This window comes from Dipodomys ordii, unplaced genomic scaffold (assembly GCF_000151885.1).
Source record: "Dipodomys ordii isolate 6190 unplaced genomic scaffold, Dord_2.0 Scaffold1, whole genome shotgun sequence".
In the NCBI taxonomy this organism is placed as follows: Eukaryota; Metazoa; Chordata; class Mammalia; order Rodentia; family Heteromyidae; genus Dipodomys; species Dipodomys ordii.
In genome coordinates, this window is record NW_012267217.1 from 35,161,166 (window position 1) to 35,181,067 (window position 19,902).

General features: G+C 37.6%; 1 protein-coding gene across 3 annotated transcripts in view; it reads right to left on the reverse strand.

Annotated features, from left to right (window-relative positions):
- Window positions 1-19,902, reverse strand: part of Boll (boule-like RNA-binding protein) — a 45,088-nt gene that overhangs the window by 24,494 nt on the left and 692 nt on the right. The window contains exons 1-6 of one of the 3 annotated variants that reach the window (XM_013033760.1): window positions 19,565-19,877; window positions 16,349-16,492; window positions 13,804-13,895; window positions 10,545-10,599; window positions 8,482-8,557; window positions 3,639-3,766 (exon numbers count right to left, since the gene is read on the reverse strand). In XM_013033760.1, coding sequence (XP_012889214.1) covers window positions 3,639-3,755 — 117 coding nt within the window. In that variant the 5' untranslated portion in view covers window positions 3,756-3,766; window positions 8,482-8,557; window positions 10,545-10,599; ... (1 more) ...; window positions 16,349-16,492; window positions 19,565-19,877. Of the gene's footprint in view, window positions 1-3,638; window positions 3,767-8,481; window positions 8,558-10,544; window positions 10,600-13,803; window positions 13,896-16,348; window positions 16,493-19,564; window positions 19,878-19,902 lie in introns of those variants that run through there. The other 2 variants (XM_013033610.1, XM_013033683.1) reach the window with 2 other exon arrangements.

Consider the following 19,902-nt stretch of genomic DNA (forward strand, 5'->3'; position numbering starts at 1 on the left):
CATCAATACCATTGCAGAGACACTGCCAGTGTAGTAGGGTGTAGGGAAGAGATTAAGAAAAGGATAGAAACAGAAGTACAGTGAATCATAAGTTATTGTCTATGTGAAACTTTGGAAAGGCTATTTAGGCATATCAATATTAAAAAATAAAAAATTACCACACACCAGCCACAACTTACTAGGAAATATGATTAAAAAATAGGTGCTAGTGGCTCTATAATTCTAGCTATACAGGAGGCTAAGATCTGAGAATAGAGGTCAGCTAGCTTGGAAAGATGAATCCTTGAGATTTTTATCTCCAAAAAGCCACAATGGGAGGCATGGTTCCAGTGGTGGGGTACTAATTTTAAGACTTGGTATTGACACACACATGCATGCACGAATACCCACAAAATGACATTCACACAAGCAACAAGAACTATACAATACTAAAAACATGTTTAACAAAAGATGGAGAAAGAAAACTTTTGACGGACAGAAATAAAAGAAGAATCCAATAAATTGAGTGATACATCATGTACATAGTGGTGCTGTGGCTCAAGTGGTAGAGCGCTTGCCTTGAGCTGAAGAGCTGAGGGACAGTTTCCAGGCCCAGAATTCAAGCTCCATGCCTCCCCCCCAAAAGAAAATATCTAAATGTCCTCTTGTTAATATGAATCTTTTATGCAATTCTAATAAAACCACCAAAGGAGGTACAGATAGGATGAGTGTGGTTCAAAACTAGTCACAGCAAAAGGTGAGATCTTATCTCAAGACTCAAGGTAGGGATTATGGTGCTTGCCTGTAATGTCAGCTACTTGGAAGACAGAGGTAGGAAGATTATAGTCTGAAACTGGATCTGGCAAAACGTGAAACTACCTAAAAAACAAACTAAAAAGCAAAAGTGGCTCAAGTGATAGAGTGTTATCAGCATAAATAAATAATAAATTAATACATAAAATTAAAGATAAAGAACACAAACACCAAAACTTAATGGACTAGCCTCAAACTAAAAGGAGATCTTTATAATATACAAAATTCTATAATGAACTGAAGAAAAAAGACATCACCCTCATAGAAAAATGGACAAAGAACATGAACATGTAGAAACTGGAGTGGCTAATAACAATGATAGTAATGATATATATGTTAATATGTAATGCAAATAAAAAGTAAAATCACTATATAATAATGTTGGCAAAAATGTAAAAGTCTGATCATTTTAAGGTTGCACATTATAGGGAAATTAGAGCTCTCATAGATCATTGGCTAGAGTATAAACTGTTATACTGTCTAAAGATATCTGTTCAACATGTAATCAAATATGCACAGTTTATAAGGGGAATTTTCAATTCTACCAAAAATTCTGGTCTAGCTTAAGGTACATATAGAGGGCATAAAATTTTCTAGTGATGCATGAGTGACAAAGAGTGCCAATTTTAGGTTCTAAACTTTATATATTTTAATTTAATCTGCCTGTGAACATGTGTGTTTACTCTGGATATTTCTTTCAAAACTCTGCTTCCATCACTACTGTTTTCCTTTGGTAAAGAAAGGCTCACTTCTCATTTATTCTGGATCTTCACAATGCTTTGCTCTGGAATGTAACCATCACTGGGGCATCAAACACAGAAATGCAATAAGGGAATGCCCTTAGAAACAGAAGCAAGCAAAGCAAACAAAGCTAGGCTGGGCACCAGTGGCTGAGCCTGCAGTCCTAGCAACTCAGGAGGCTGAGAGCTGAGGATCATGGCTCAAATTAGCCAGCGAATGAAAGCACCTGAGACTCTTATCTCCAATTAACCACCAAGAAGCCAGAAAGTATCTGTAGCTCAAGTGGTAGAGTGCTAACCCTGAGTAAAAATGTCAGGGACAATGCCCAGGCCCAGAATTCTAGCCCCAGGACTGGCACCAGATCAAAACAAACATAGAAACAAAAGAGCTTCTAGAATAAGCGTTAAAGGGGGGACTGATGGAAGTGGCATCACTGATCAAGATGTCTTGTATTCAGAAACTGCTTTGTTGAATGACAACTCTTTTGTACAGCTATTTAAAGCTAATAAAAATAAAGCATTAAAGGGGGAATAGTACCTTATTTCATCCAGGGAGCACATCTAAATTGTTTGATAATTACAGGGATACACATTAACTCATTTGCCTAACAAGTTTCAATTTTCTAATATTAAGTTTTATTTGACTAGTTTTATTGAACTGACTAAGCTGTAGAGAAGTTGTTAAAATGAGCTAAATATATGGTTAAAAGTTTTGAGAACATATTTAAAGCAAATCTATAATATGTATATTCCTAAAGAATTTTAAATTATGATAAATTTCAGATATAACAAAATAAGTGAACATATTTATAATTTTTTCAAAACAGCATAGAAGAATGCCAGTAGGACCTTTGAAAACCACTGTCCCCCCAAAACTCATATAAAATCTGGGTATTTAGCTGGGCACTGGTGGCTCATACCTATACTACCTATTTAGGAGGCTGAGATTTAAGGAACAAAGTTTGCAGACAGATTGGGCAGGAAAGTTCATGAGACTCTTATCTCCACTTAACCATAAGACAACCAAAGTGGTAGAGAGCTAGCCTTGAGTGAAGAGAAACTCAGGACAGTGCCCAGGCCCTGAGTTCAAGACCCACGACCAGAAAAAAAAGAAAAGATCTGGGTATTCAATATAACCTTTAAACCTTCCATGAATATAAAAATTGTATATTCAAATGCTGAAATATTATGAAGTATTACGATGCCTAGATATATAAGAATTACCATAGTATAGTCCAAAAGGATCAACATTTTTTTTTCAGGTTTTTTGTTGTTGTTTTTTGGTTTTGATTTGTCATAGGGCCCAAACTATGGGCCTGGGCACTGTCCCTCAGCTCTTCAGCTCAAGGCTAGTGCTCTAACCACTTGAGCCACAATGCCACTTCCAGCTTTTTTTTTTTTTTTCTGCTTATGTGGTGCTGAGGAATGGAACCTAGGCCACTTCCAGCCTTTTCTGTGTATGTGGTACTGAGGAATCGAATCCAGGGCTTCATGCATGCAAGGCAAACACTCTACCACTAAGTTACCTTCCCAGCCGCTCAATATTATTTAATCTTAAAAATTTACAGATTTGGGGCTGGGAAGGTGGCTCAGTGGTAGAGCGCTTGCCTTGCATGCATGAGGCCCTGGATTTGATTCCCCAGCACCACATAAGCAAAAAGAAAAAAAGCTGGAAGTGGTGTTGTGGCTCAAGTGGTAGAGCGCTAGCCTTGAGCTGAAGAGCTGAGAGACAGCATCCAGTCCCAGAGTTCAGGCCCATGACCAGATCCCCTCCCCCCCGCAAAAACTAAATAGATTTATGTAGTATTAAAAACTAGCCAAAGCAATACTATATATTGCTTAATATATGTTTGCAGTAAAAACATAAAATGGACAGAATATTCTGATGAGGAAAAGACAGTAATGAGGATAAGACACTGAAACTTGCCATATTTTATTCTTTCCTTTCAAAAATTAAGTAACTAAAGCAAAATATTAACATGTTAAATTTGGGGAGTATGAACAAAGATGTTATGCTAGTTTGTGTTTGAAATACTTTAGAAATAAAATAAATATTTAAAAATATAAGGTAATAATAGTGTTATCCTTTAAAATGAAACTACTTACAGGCCAAGGTGGTGGAACAGAAGTTACCTCTGGAGTATGAAAATAAGCAACACCATTGTGGTAAGTGTAAGGATATCCAGTTGAAGTTGTTAAATACATGGTTCCAGCAGCTGGCATTATACTAGAACCTAAAGCAAAGATTAAATAAATAATAATTGAAAGGTTAAAGGCAACTTTTAAACATATTTCTCAGAATTTGGAAAAATATCTTTTTGGCGGTACTGGGATTTGAACTTGTGTACTTGATAGACTGGCCTTTTTTTGCTTTATTTTTCAGATAAGGTTTCATAGTTTTTGTCTTGGTCTGGTCCTGTACCCATGACCTGCTACCTTCTATGCAGCTAGTACCACAAGCAAACACCACATTTGGCTTGTTGCCTGGGCTGGCTTGGAACTACATGCCTGATGATCTTTGCCTTTTCAATTGCTGGGATTACAAGCATGGACTACCTTGTCAGGCTGAAACATATTTATCTTAACATACCTACATAGCTACAGTAAAATATCACAGCACTAGCAGGGCGCTGGTGGCTCACTCCTGTAGTCCTAGCAACTCAGGAGGCTGAGATCTGAGGATCACGGTTCAAAGCCAGCCCGGGCAAGAAAATCCTTGAGACTCTTATTCCCAATAAACCACCAGAAAACCGAAAGTGGTGCTGTGGCTCAAGTGGTAGAGCGCTGGCCTTGAGCTGAAGAGTGCAGGGACAGTGCCCAGGTCCAGAGTTCAAACCCCACAACCGACCAAAAAAAAAAAAATCACAGCATTTATTTATTTTTTGCTGGTCCTAGGTCCTGAACCATAGCCTGGGTGCTGTTCTTAAGCTTTTTGGCTAAAGACTAGCACTATACCATTTGAAGTATAGCTCTCCTTTTCTTTTTCTTTTTTTTTATGCTTAGAGTCTCACAGAGTTTCCTGTCTAGGTTGGCTTCAAATTCTGACCCTCAGATCCCAGCGTCCTGAGTAGTTAAGATTATAGGTGTGAATCACTGGTGCTCTGCTAAATGTCACAATATGTAAAGGAAACACTCTAGGTTAAAGAATTTTTTTTGTGTTTGTCAGTCATGGGGCCGAATTCTGGGCCTGGGCGCTGTCTCTGAGCTCTTCAACTCAAGGCAAGCACTCTACCATTTGAACCACAGCACCACTTCTGGCTTTTTCTGCTTAAGTGGTACTGAGGAATTGAACCTAGGGCCTCATGCATGCAGGCAAGCACTCTACCACTGAGCCACCTTCCCAGACCAAAATGCTTTATTTAATCTTTTTGTTGTTGTTGGTCATAGGGCTTGAACTCTGGGCTTGGGTGCTTCCCATAGCTCTTCAGCTCAAGGCTAGTGCCCTAACCACTTGAGCCACAGTGCCACTTCCTAAAGAATCTTTGCAGTATGTATTTTTAAACTCTTTACCTCATGGTGATTCAAGTCTAATAAAATATATTAAAAACTGCTGGTTCCAGTGGCTCAGACCAGTAATCCTAGCAACTCAGGTTTTAGTCAGCTTGGACAGGAAAGTCCATGAGACTATTTATCTCCAATTAACTTCAAAAAGCTGGGAAGCAGGGCTATGGCTCACGTGGTAGAGTGCTAACCTTGAGCAAAAAATCCAGGGACAGCACCTAGGCCCTGAGTTCAGGCCCAGGACGCACACGCGCATGCATGTGCGCACACACACACACACACACCTCCAATTCAAATATTAATGTTAGTATAATGAAACAAAGAACTTATTAGTTTATTATCAGCTAAGTAATCATTTTTACAATCATAAATTACATATAATTTAGTTACCTGAAGACTACAGGTAAGGTAGTAAAATTGATAGGTCTTTTTTTTTATTTTTTGGGTCCGGTCATGGGGCCTGAATTCTGGGCCTGGGCGCTGTCCCTCAGCTTTTCAGCTCAAGGCTAGCGCTCTACCACTTGAGCCACAGCACCCCTTCCAGCTTTTTTCTTATGTGGTGCTGAGGAATCGAACTCAGGGCCTCAGGCATGCAAGGCAAGCGCTCTACCACTGAGCTACCTTCCCAGCCCTGATAGGTCTTATCTAGACCTGTTAGTAAGTATTCAAAGATGACAGAGGTAGTGAAGTTGGAGAGGATTCTACTGCCCTGAAGACATTTTGGTGTTCCCCTAATTCTTCAAGTTTACTGTCATTGAGCACTTATTCCTGTTATGACCCTTGTATGTCTGTTCCCCCTCTGTTACAAGTGCTGCTATTGCAAACATGATGACAAGTCTTCATAGGGCTAGTCTAGGGTCCCCAACTCACTTTTTTAGGCCAGATTGTATAAAAACAAAGCAACACAGACAAAGTAAAAAACAAAGACAAAACAAAAAACAGGCTGTCCAACCTAAAAGACAAACAAAAGTACACACACAGGCACACATACATTTTTTATCATGGGAGATTTTAAAAGTTATAGGAGTTAGATTAATTTAAGTACTTCCCCAGAAAGATTGTGCAAATTAGTAAAACTAGGATCTTGCAAACACATTTTTGACCTTACTGGCCTCAAATTGCAATCCTCCCAATTCCTGGTTTCTGTGATTTTTTTCAAGTTAATTACCTTTTGTCTCTTTGTTCATCTTTCTGTTGGTGTAGGTGGTAATGCTTCAACTCACTATATCTTCTCAAATTTAAAATACTTTAGAATCACTTAGTTTATTCATATACAAATTCCAGATATGTATCTCCAGAGATTGTGATTTAGTAAGTCTGATATAGGATTGGAACTGAGAATTGAACAGCTGCCAGGTGAACTGATGCTGTCTGCAAAACACACTTTTAAGTAGGATGATCCTACCATTAACTAGCATTACCACCTCTCAGCTTTTATGCTTCCACTGTATTTGCTCTACTATTTATTTTAGTAGCTTTTAACTACATACTTTTGAGACTCTGATAAAAGCCACAGACATTTTTTTCTCAAACATACATACAGTCATGGGGTAAAGGAATTTAATGGTTCAATTTGTTAAAAGTATGTATGAATCTATGGGATTATCACAATGAAATTCTCCCCATATGATTAATGTATATTAATTAAAAATAAAACTAAGATAAAGAAAAATATATAATTAAACCTAATTATATTAAATAAACCTAATTATATGTTTAGGAGGGTCATGAGTTCCTCCCAAAGATCATCAATAAACTATAGTTTATCTGTTAAATAAAATTTTAGGGTATATTATAGGACATTGAACTAGGCTCTGTGACTATAGCAAAAAAAATTGGACCTCTTCATAGCAATTAGGTTCTGATAGGGAAGATATTCATTAGCTAGCTCTATAATTGATTTATTAAAATTCGTATTAACCATAGGGAGGTAGTACAGGGAACGTAAGTCACTATACTGTAGAGTTACAACATTATGTAGACATACTTATTTCTCTCTATAGATCTCTGAAGCATTTGTGAGGAAATGATTGCTGAGAAGTAGGGATGTTCTAGAACTGAGAAGGTGAAATGGCTGAAGAACAAAAAGGAAAGGGACGAGCAAGTTAAAACAAGCTGAGGAAAAGATGTAAAATGTGTGCTTCTGAAAGATACTGAAATGCCGTGTGAATGATGAATGGGAATGTGAAAAGACTAGATTCAAAAGAGATCAGTTACGAGGGTGTTCCAGTAATCAAGCCCAGCAGGGTAAAACTGGGACAAGGGTGCTGTTAATGAGATGGAAAGAAGTGATAGATTTGAGAAAAATTAAGAACTTTGTGTTTCTGAATTTTTTTTATTTGTGTGTGTAGCACAGGGGAATGAATTCAAGGCTTTGTGCTTGGTAGACAAGTATTCTTCCACTTGAGCTCTGCCCCTATCCAGTTTTCTTTAGCTATTTTTCCTGAAAGGGTCTCTTTTGCCCATGGCTGGCTTTGGAACATTGTCATTCTACTTTTGCCTCCTTCATAGCTGGGACTGTAGCAGTGAATCATTACACTTGACTTGTTCTTAGACATAGGGTCTAAGTTTTTGGCCAAGCTGGCTTTTAGTTGATTCTCATTTCTCCTCCTAAGTAGTTTGGATTACAGTATGGGCCAATGCACCTGTAAATGTATATTTTAATACCTATTTATCTTTTTGGAAAAATTTAAAACAGCCGTGGAGTCAATAGTCTTAATTTGAAAGTGAATACTATTTCTCACCAGTTACCTAAGTTCCTATACTTTGAAAGCTGGAATGTACGTAGTTGTATCAGACAAGAGAAGGCATATGCTGAATGTGAATGGCCTCAGAGAATGAATTTTGTACAAACAATTGCTTTCAGGAAGTACTTTTATAGCCAAATAATATATTACATAACAGAATGAAAATTATGCATGGTGTTTTTGCATAAATGATGAAAAATTTACAATTCTAGTGTATATCGGTTTAGTATACACTGGTCAAGATTAGTTTTGGTCTACTATTGAAAAGTATTTTAGAAAAAGTGACTTTGTCTTTCAAAGACTGTATTTTCTATAAATCTGATGCTAATAATACTACTTGAATTATTGTGAAAATTTCACCAAATAAATGAAAATCTATAATGCTGGTTCTTGTAATGAGTAGTTCTGAAAAATATTTATTAATTTGAAGGCATTCACCATAAAGGACTACATCTCATAACATATACTAATAATAGTAATCTTAAAATGTTCAGGATTCTGCCATTTTTAGTACATTATTTTTGTGTATTTTTCCCTAGTTAAGAAACTAAGACATATTCATTTTTGGGTGAAAAATACTGATTTCATTATCGACTTTACAATGAAAGAAACATGATATTTTAATGTCTCTGAAAGTCCAATATTTCATATAATACTCAGATTAGCAAACATTGAAAAATATATTAGCTCTCAATACATACGAGGAATCCCTACTTGTTGTTTTCTTATTGCTGGACCAATGTTCAATTTCTTATCCTTATAATTAAGTTTCTCAGCCTAAAATAAAGGAAAATTACTTTATTATTTTGGCACTGTAATTTACAAGCCCAATAAAATTAGTGAGAAATAAATTCAAACTACTGTCTGTGAAAAGAGCAGGATATAGTAGAAATGGTACTTTGTAGATGTGAATAAACTGTATCTTAATACTGGTTCCAATGCACTGAGCCTAACTTCTCATTTACAAAATGGTCAATCCTCATTATGTGTTCTTTCTGTGTTTGTGAATTTGTCTATTCACTGAAATTTAGTTGTAGCCCTCACATAAATACTTGGGGCCATTCTTAGTTTTAGTGGAACTACAGAGAGTAGTAAAAAGGTTGAGTGGACTGACACACTGGTTCCCAACTGAGGTCAAACTAGGTGCTACTTTTTGTTTCAGCTGTTGTAAACAAATGCCCTTTCTATATTCTACTTGGTACCACAATTTATCACTTCTTTTGTTTTTGTTAGTGTTTTGTAATTCAAAATGGCTCCCAAGTATAGTGGTGAAGTGCAGATTAGTGTTCCTGAGCACAAGAAGAGAAAGTCATATGCCTTATAAAGAAATGTGTATTAGATATTAATTCAGGCATACATTATAATGCTGCTGGCCATGAATTCAATGTTAATGAATCAACAATCTATTAAATGTGGTATCTGTTATGGTTTGAATATGAAGGGTTCCCTCTAAAAGGCTCATGAATTAAATGCTTGGTCCTTAGCTGCTGGATCCAACCAATCGTTGGATCATGAGGGCTCTGACTTAATGGGTTAATCCACTGATGTGCTCAAAATCTGATGGCACTACTGGCAGGTAATGAAAACTTTTGGAGGTGGAACCTACTTGTAGGAAGCTGGTTTCTGTGAGCAAGTTTTGGGGGCTGTATCTTACTTATTCTGGGACTCTTATTCCCTCTGTGCTTTCAGGTCACCATCAGATGAATAGTTTCTTCTGGTACATGCTACCACTGCAGAATGTTCTGCCTCACTAAAGGGCCACAGCAAAGGGCCAAAATAAATTCTTCCTTTTGTTTTTCTCAGGTATCAGTAAGTGAAACAAAGTATTTGTGAAGACTATCACAGTGTCTTTAAATGAAACACACATCAAAATTATGCACTGGTTTGTTGATCAGTTGGTGGTGATGTGGTGACCAGCAGTTCTTATTACCTTACTTTTTTATTTTTCCTTAGAAAGAGTAGCATGTCAGTTTTGTTAATTGAAGGCTCATGATGCCTTTACAGACATGACTATTCTAAGTAACAAGAACTGACTAGGCCTCACACTAGCTTGGCTTGCTTGCCTTGCTGATGCTCTGTTATTTGAGCTATGTCTCTAGCCTGACTTTTTGCTGGTTATTTTGGTGATTAAGTCTCATACTTTTCTGCCCAGGCTGGGTTTAAATTATGATCCCTTGAATCTGTTTCCAGAGTAACTAGGATTACTGGTGTGAGGTACTAGTGCTTGGCTAGACTCTCTCTGATATTAATACATGTACTTCAAACTGTACTTTTTATAAAAAATTAAATGTTATACTTACCATAACTTGAAATTATAATGAATTATGAGCTATAGACTTTTTCTAATTTATAGACGTTTTAATCTACTAATCTGTATTTTTTCTACTAATTTAAGTAAGTTTAAAATTTCTACTTAATGTGTTTTTGTAGGAAAAAAGTAATTTCACATAATAAATCTTACTCTGGGAACCTATATTTGTAGTATATTTTAGAAATTAAAAACATTAAAACTTCACAAAAATATACCTTTAGGTTATAAGTTTAAGCAAATAAAGTGAAAAATTTTAACAGGTTTTTAAATCATACTCGTCTAAATGATCTGAAATTTGTTGTGTAGATGGTTACTTGGAAACCACTGCTAATCTTATGACACATATTCTAAAATATTTTAGCAACTGATCATTGTAATTTATTATTAAGCATCTTAAGAATTAGCTTCAGAGAAAGAAACTGTAAAATTGAAATTAAATGCCAAAAACCTTACCTCTTGTAAAATTTTTTGTGCATCTTCTTGGGTTTCAAAAGTGACAAAACCATACCTAAACAAATGCATTTATTATTATTAATCATTTTCTTAGAACACTGCATTCATTTTATTATTATTTTTTCTGTTTATGAGGTGCTGAGGAATCAAACCCAGGGCCTCATGCTTGCAAGACAAGCACTCTACCTGAGCCACCTTCCTAGCCCTTCATTTTATTATTATTATTTGCAGTGCTGGGGACAAAACCCAGATCCTTATTCATGCAAATCAAGTGCTTTACCACTGAGTTACAAACCCTAGTAATATATCAATTATTATCATTAAAAAAATGGTCCACTACAGGAGAAAGCCTGTTTTGATGCTGTAACAGCATGGGAATTTGAGTAGTTATTCATAATTTAACTCTACAAAAATAACTTTAAAAAACCCCAAAACACAGGGTTTTTATTTTTCTCGTGGAGCTGGGGATCAAATACAGTGCCTCATGCATGCATGTATATATGTGTATATATATGTGTGTGCACACACATATATATGCTTGTGTTTGAACTCAGGGTCTTGAGCTTGCACTCTACTTTTGAGTCATGCCTCTAGTCCTTGAATTTTGTAATTTCCTTTTAAAGCAAGAGAAATGTGGTTTAGGAATTACTTTTTAAGCCATCTTTAAAAATTAATAATTTCAACACAATATTTTTTGTATTGGTAAAGAATTGTACAAATATATTACTCAATTATATTTAACACATTTATACTAGCAATATAATTAGTACAATTTTGAAACTGTCAATAAAAATGTATTCACATTTTATAGATTTTATATCTGCTTTTAATATATGATTGCTATTTTCAAATACAGATATGCTAGATTCCCAGGCATTTAGAAGGCCAGAGGCAGGAGGATTATATAAGGCCAGCTATATAAGGAGATTCTGCTTAAAAAACCAAGTCACATTAAAAAATATACAAAGATACAAATTCTTGATGAGAAAAAGAAACAAAAAATGTTTATCAAACAAACAAGTTCTAGATAGCAAATGTAAGTTCTGTTAGATAACTCAGCAATATTCTTTTTATTAAATATCTTGTGTAGTTTTTCAGTTGATAATTAGGGTATCAAAAACTTTCTTTTTTTGTGTATGTCAACTTTGACATTTTGAACTCAAGCCTTTAACGCTTGATACCTCCAGTTTTTTGCTACTGGGTTTTAAACTCTGGACCTTGTACTTGCAACCACACCTGAACCACACTTCCAGCTTCTATCTGCCTTGATTATTTTTGAAGTAGGGTTATACTTTATGCCCAGGCTGGACTGGGATGAGCTCCTCATACCTGTGCTTCTGCATGCTGCCTGCTATGACAGGATGCATCCTTGGTATAAGTTATTGTGCCTCCCCCCTGGGTAACAGCTGTATGCCACCTCACCTGCATCTCACCTGCCCAGCCACTACATGAGATGGAGGTTGGCAAACTTTAGATTTCTACCTCCCAAGTAGCTAGTATTAAAGGCTCCAGCTACTTTGTTAGGCAAAGGTTTTGCTTTTTGCTCGACCTCAGACTACTTCCTATCTATAGCATCCTGTACAGCTGGATCACAGACATGTACCAACCATGCCCAGCTTATTGGTTGAAATGAGGATTTTGCCTGGGCTGGGCTCAAACTGAGTATCTCTAGTGTCTGATCTGAATATTTTCTTTAAGTTTTGTGTGTGTGGTGATGGAGATTAGAACCAAAAGCTCTACCCCTGGGTTACATCCCCAGCCCAATTTTTATTTTTTCAGCAAACAAATTTCTCTTTATCTGTTTGGCCAGTTTGTCTTAATATTGTTTGGTAGCCCAAGGAAATATTTTGTTCTTATAAAAATGGCTTCTCTGTAGAAAATAGCTCTTCTAGGGTACCAGGGTTTCATATATTTTCTATGATTGTTTTCGATCTACTTCACTGGTCTTTTATTTAATCCTATAAATATGTCTCATTTCTCTTTGAATAAAGCACAGTCCTTCACAGATCTCTACTGCCTCATCTATTTTTCCTTTGTAATAGAATTCCTTAAGTGAATGCACTTTGCAAACTACTTTTTTCTTCTCTGAAATGGCTTTTATATACCCAGTTCTCTCATTTCCAGACATAGTCTACTGCTTTCTTCTTAATTTTATTCTTCTAGATTTGATAGTTAAAAATAATTCTTAATAAGAATGGCATATCTCAGTTAACAACCTGCAGACATGTATCAGGGTCAACTGTTTTAAAATAAAGCTTTCTACAGTCTAAAGCAAGGATGTGATTCCAATGTATCTGGTACTTAAGATTCTGCTTACCAAAAGTAACTGGTACTTCAGGTTTTTGCTTCCTTAGCCAAAGGAATATATTAATCTCAATCTGAAATGCTTGCTGTCTTACACTTAGTGGCCCTCTGAGCCAGACCAAGAATAGGTTCCTAACATTTTAAGGAATATTATAGTACACCATCACATCACACCAAAATACACCCCCCCACATACAGCCCCCACATACCACCCCCAACCCCCCCAAAAAAATAGGATATCAAATATAGAGAAAATGGAGCTGAGAATGTGGCTTAGTGGTAGACTGCTTGCCTAGCATACATGAGGTTCTGGATTCAATTCCTCAGTACTACATAAACAAAAAAATAAAGTATATTAAAAATTTAGAGGAAAAAAAAAAGAGGGCATAAGTCAGGCGCCGGTGGCTCCCACTTGTAATCTTCATTACTCAGGAGACTGAAATCTGAGGATTGTGGCTCAAAGCTAGCTAGGGCACAAAAGTCCCCGAGATTCTTTTTTTTGGGGGGGGTCTGGTCATGGGGCCTGAACTCTAGGTCTGGGCGCTGTCCCTCAGCTCTTCAGCTCAAGGCTAACGCTCTACTACTTGACCCACAGCATCACTTCTGGCTTTTTTCTGCTTATGTGGAACTGAGGAATGCATGCAAGGCAAGCGCTCATGCATGCAAGGCAAGTGCTCTACCACTGAGCCACCTTCCCAGCCCCCGAGATTCTTATCTTCAATTAATCACCAAAAAAGCTGGAAATGGAGCTGTGGCTTAAGTAGTAGCGCATCACAAAAGCTCAGGGACAGCAGCTAGGCCCTGAGTTCAAGCCCTAGAAACCAGAACAAAAAAAAGGAGGGCACAAAACTATTTTAAATAAAAACCCCAAAGCAAATCAGCATATAAAATCGAATCTAGCAATCCAACAAAAATGCAATTGTTAATTCTATACACATTCTATAATGGTACTAACCCTTTGGACACTCCAGCTCTGTCATTTACAATCTTCACTTCTTTTACAGACCCATATTGGGAAAAAAATTTTCTCAAGTCATTTTCATTCGTCTAATGACATAGAAAGAAAACATTAAGAAACATTTTTATATTTGTAAAAGATGAAACAACTCTTGTTTTAGAGACAGAAAAAGTTATAACTGGGGGGTGGGGGAGGGGGAGCAGGGAGGATTGGGTGGGGGGCAGAGGGGGGGAGGATGGGAAGGGATGGGAAGGGGAAACAAAGGAGGAGGCTACAATGCTTGATAAGAAATGTACTCATTATCTTACCATGTAATTGTAACAGTATTTTCACAATAAAAAAAGGTAATGTAAAAAAAAAGTTCTAACTATGTAAGTATGAATAATATGGTTGAACAATGCCTCTCATTAAAATAGTGCATAAAATCATTAAATACTAAAAATCTATATACTTTGTTTTATGCAGTAGCTATGTTTTAAAATTATCATATAACCATTAAAACACTAACTTGTCCTAAAACTATGAAGATCACTATATAACAGAATCTTATTTTGGCAAGTAAGTTAAGTGTAACATTTTTCTTAAGAAAAAAGTAATTTAAAAAAAATTGTGACAGACTGATCACACAGAAATAATGAGCTATACTTTTTTTTTTTTTGACTAGTCACAGGGCTTGAACTCTGGGTCTGGGTACTTCCCTCAGCTCTTCAGCTCAAGGCGAGCACTCTACCACTTGAGCCACAGCTCCACTTCCAGTTTTCTGGTGATTTATTGGAAATAAGAGTGTCACGGACTTTCCTGCCCTGGGCTGGCTTTGAACTGAGATCCACAGATCTCATCTTCCTTAGTAGTTAGGATTATAGGCATGAGCTACTGGCTCCCAGTGAGCTATATAAATTATATTTAGTAATATAATATAATATTACATTTAATAGCACAGTGATTTTTTTTTTCCTTAAAAAAGATCTCGACTGGGCACTGTTACTCATGCCTGAAATTCTAGCTACTCAGGAGGCTGAGATCTGAGAATTACAGTGTGAAGCCAGCTCAAATTCTTTTTTTGGGGGGGACTCTGAGCCTGGGCACTGTCCCTCAGCTCTTCAGCTTAAGGCTAGCGCTCTACCACTTGAGCCATAGTGCCACTTCTGGCTTTTTTTTTTTGGTCGGCCGTGGGGCTTGAACTCTGGGCCTTGGCGCTGTCCCTCAGCTCTTCAGCTCAAGGCGAGCGCTCTACCACTTGAGCTACAGCGCTACTTCCGGTTTTCTGGTGGTTTATTGGAGATAGGAGTCTCACGGTCTCTCCTGCCTGGGCTGGCTTTGAACCGCGATCCTCAGATCTCAGCCTCCTAAGTAGCTAGGATTACAGGCGTGAGCCACCAGTGCCTGGCTCTGGCTTTTTTTTTCTTTGATTTTACATCAACTTTATTCTCAGAGCCACCTGTGTGAATTAAAGCCTCACATTGCCAACTGTTGTAGTAATCATATTCCTTCTTACATGTACCAAAATCTCATACCAGCAATGAGTTCTGGGTTGCAAAAGAGGATTTACTATTTGCACCTGTCTGTAAGGCTTTGTCCGGCTTTTTTCTTTTTGCTTATGTGGTGCTGAGGAATCGAACCCAGGGCCTCAGGCATTCAAGGCAAGCACTCTACCACTGAGCCACCTTCCCAGCCCCCCAGCTCAAATTCTTATCTCTATGTAACCACTAACATGTTGGAAGTAAAGCTGTGGCTCAAGTGGTAGGGTTATAGTTTTGAGTAAAAAGCTCATGGACAGCACCCAGGCCCTGATAGGGTTATTTTTTTTTAATAGTTTTGAATAAAAAGCTCATGGACAGCACCCAGGCCCTGAGTTCAAGCCCCAGGACTGGAACAAAACAACAAAAACAAAAAAGACATCTCTCCATGTGAGTTCTAACAGGTATTGTGAAATACACCTATTTGGAATTAAGTCTATTTGAGTTTAAATATCCATGAAAGCATGTAATGGCTGATTACTTAATCACGTATATTTTATTCAGATATTTTATTCTTACAACAACAGAGACCTTCTTTGGTGACCAAATTCTACATTCTATCATAGAAAGTTATTTGCTCAGATGAAAGTTTCAGAGGTTGCTCAGGAACCTGAGATAAAGATTAGGGTTTGAACAGGACTAAGCTCAAAAAAATGGTCTTCTTTTGAAAATCATAGTAGCTCATTATTTGGGTGACTGGAGTATTACACAAAAAGTATACTTAGTGTGAAATGGTGACAAGAAAAATATGGACATTTGAGTAAAAAAAGTAGGATTCTAGTCTCATTTTACCATTGAGTAGCCAGGAGCATAGAATAAATTAATGAGCCTCAGTTTCCTTTTATGTGAAACTATACAACTATACATGCTTAATTTAACTTATGTAACTGTTGAAAAGATTCTTTATATTAAGACAATTGGATACTTAACAATATACTAAAATATTTTATAGTTGTACAAGGAAATAATTTCTAAGAAATGAAATAACTTCCAATGTATACTATGGTACATCCATAAACTGATACCTTAAAGTCAATTCCTCCTACAAAGATGCGATTAGGGATCACAGTTCCATATCTTGGGGCACTTGTTGGGTTATTCAAAGGCACAGGTGACACAGGATTAGGGGATGGAGACAATGAATCTGTTTGCGTCTGATTTGATGTTTGCTGTAAAATAAAATTCTTTTAAAATTTATAACAGGCTTAAAAAAAGATGAGTCATTTAGGTAAAATACAGTCTCTCAGAGCTTTGACTAATATGACAATTATAGTTTATTGTGACAATTATTATAGCTTATTATTAGAACTAATAACTTGGAGGCAACAAAATATAAAGAAAACACAAGCTAACCCTACAATAGAGAAGATCTTAATGATTAAGCATACTAAACTGAATTAAAATAGTAATTATTAGATATATTACTTAATCATTAAGGAAAAATATTAAACTTATAAAGAAGAAAGACAAAAGCAGCCATAGGCAGCTGGCAATTGGCCCGGTACAACCAATTAGCCTCTAGAGTGTCAGAGTTGGCCTGGTGCTCACAGCTATGTAGTGGTGTTCTCTTGTTAACAGATAACCATTAATAGACAAAGTCCCTCTGATTTTGATGAATCTTTTAAGTTGGTTGACTTTTTTGTTTTTTTGGTGCCAGTGTACTGAGGCTTGACCTCAGAGTTTCACTCTCCCGCTTAGCTTTTTGTTCACAGCTGACACTTGAGTTGCAACTCCTGTGCCAGCTTTTTGCTAATTGGAGATATGTCTCATAGATCTGTCTTCCTGGACTGACTTTGAACCTCCATCCTAGATCTTAGCCTCCTGAGTATTTAGGATAATAAATGGGAGCCACTAGCACCTGGTTGACTATTCCTTTTTTATCCATTAGTTTTAGCCTTTTGTTGCATGTTAGATGAGAATTAACAGACACAATCTTATAATAATCCTACTTCCCAACCGCATGCATCACACAATCATGGTTTTTGAAACCCATTTCTTCTTTCCTAAACCCTGTCTTAAAATTACAGTTTGACTTCCTACAACACCTTCAACACCTTCTGAGAGGCTCCATGGTATACTAACAGTATGACTTAACAGACCCAACTTTATTAAATTATAAATGTGTTCTTGGTAGGCTTGGGCTTTTTAAAAGGGCATTGGTAAGTTGATAAATCCTGATATCCAAATTTACAATTTTCAGCCTGAAAGTAAAAATTTAAAAATTTGCTTGGATATTTGAAAATTAAAAAAATTACATACTTGTAAGTATAAATTTTTATGCAAAGAACTGAGCTCAGTACATATCTATATGTTTACAACTTTAAGTCAAGACTTAAACTTACTCATTTAAAAACTTATTAGTATAAACTCATTGTACAAAGATATTTCATTGTAATATTTATATACAAACATAAAATGTTTGTTGATCAAATTTATCCAGAGGACTTCAATTTAATAAATATTTATTAGCACTAAACTTTTCCACAATAGCAAGACAATAGACATATAATACTGAAGAGAAAAGATGAGAAATTTGAAAAGGAAGCTATTAAAAAACTTGGTTATTTTCCTTGTAGAATAAATGAGCATGCCAGGTGCTGGTGGCTCATGCCTATAATCCTAGCTACTCAGGAGGCTGAAATCTGAGGATTAGCCAGCCCAGGTAGAAAAGTCCCCACGAAACACTTTCTCCAATTCAGGGAAACTGGAAGTGGCACTGTTTTCAAGGTGGTAGAGTGCTAGCCTATCTGGGTGCTGGACAGCACCTAGGCTCTGAATTCAAGCCCCATGAAGGACCAAAAACACAAACAAAACAACAACAACAAAAAAGCAAGCAGACTTTGAAGACAGTGTATAACATACTGACCCAGGTCCATCAAAAAGACTAAAGTTCTTAATTCCAATTCTGTGAGAAATTAATACATAAAAATCAATTTACAACTTTGTAGAGTTATTCTTTTTCATTTCAAGGCCCCAAAAACAGTAATCCCTAAATCAATTTCTGCAGATGTGCAGAAAAATTAGTAAGCTAGTGGGATCCCTGGATACTGAATAGACCTTAAGGTTTTCTTCCTCATCCAGCCTTCTTTTTTTCAGAGCAAACTCACACCTCATCCCTGCAGAGTTTATAAAAGGCTTCTTTTAAACACAGAAAACCCATCCCATTTAATAATTACTATGTTGTTAATTTTCTTTGAAAAAAATTGGAAATACAATTATAGTTTCCTTCCTGATTACTGGGAGAGGTTATCTGCAACTTTGATTACTGCACTCATTTGAATTTAGCACAGAACGCATGCTTCGGAGGAAATGAGATGCTTCCTTTTATGTTTCAACTGTGGATTGGTACTGCTAGAACAATCTAATAGGGTAATACATGTAACTTTGTCATTTTCTCAGTGTAGGAAATATTTGCTAAATTTGATAAAATCAGTCTTTGGACTGAGGATGTGGCTCAAATAGTAGAGTGTTTTGCTTAGCAAGTACGAGTCCTGGAGTTCCATCCTCAGTGCAAAAAGATACGAAAAAAAAGAGAGAAGAGTATCATATTTTCAATCTTGAGAAAGTAAAGGATAGTCGCTGCGAAATGAAAACCATCAACTTTTTTTTAGTCAACTGAAGTAATTCACTCTTCTCTAAGGCTTCGCTATATGGTAGGTTTCAACGGCTTGATTTTTCTCCTGTTTACCAGGTAAATTAATAACATGTAATGTGCTTATTATCGCTGTTGCTACTGCAAAATGCAAATATTCACGACCCCCCCCTTTAAAAAAAGCATAGTAGCGTGTGCAAGTAGTGCCATTTCCTAGCAGGTGCTCAATGAACCTCTGTTGAAGGAATAAAGGAGCGGTTCGTTTCTTCAAGAGAGACCTCCTTTGGGACAGAATGGACATTTGAATGGGGGGCCGAAGAAGACAGCACAGATAACGTCCTAGAAAACGTTTTAATGTTAGCGGTAACAGGGCAGAGGCAGGGTCTAAATGCCTTGAGATCTGGCGATGCACTGAATTGAATAAGGCGACTCCCCGCCCCCCCCCCCGTTCCACTGTCAGTACCTTGACAAGGGACTAGGCACCCAGGGAAGGACTGGGTTCGAGGGAAGGGTCTTCGGCTGAGTACCAACTCCTGGCCCTCGAGCTGATTATTCTCCCAAGTCTGTACCCCCACTGCCGCCCCCGCCCCCGACACCCTCGGACACCCCTCATCTCCCGGACCCAGACAAGAGGAAGAGCAGGGCTAACCGTCGCAGTCCCGGCGGCCTCCGTGCTCCGTCCCCTCCGAGGCCAGCAGGTGGAGGCGCTGGGGGAAAAGGCCGCCGCCACTGCGTCCTCGGGATCTCTCAGGTCATCGTGAACCGGGGCGCCGATTCGAGGATCCACCCCCTCCCCACCAAAGTGCGGGAGGGAAAAGAAGGCTAGCCAGCGCGAAATTTTGCCGGGCGAACCCCTCCCCGCCAGCAGCCGTGGCGGGAACCCTCAACGGCACCGGCCCCCCTGCCCCCCAGCCGCCCGCCTCGTGTGCAGCGGGCCTCGGCCACGCACGTGGCGCGTGCTGATTGGCTGTCGGCGGGGGCGCGGCG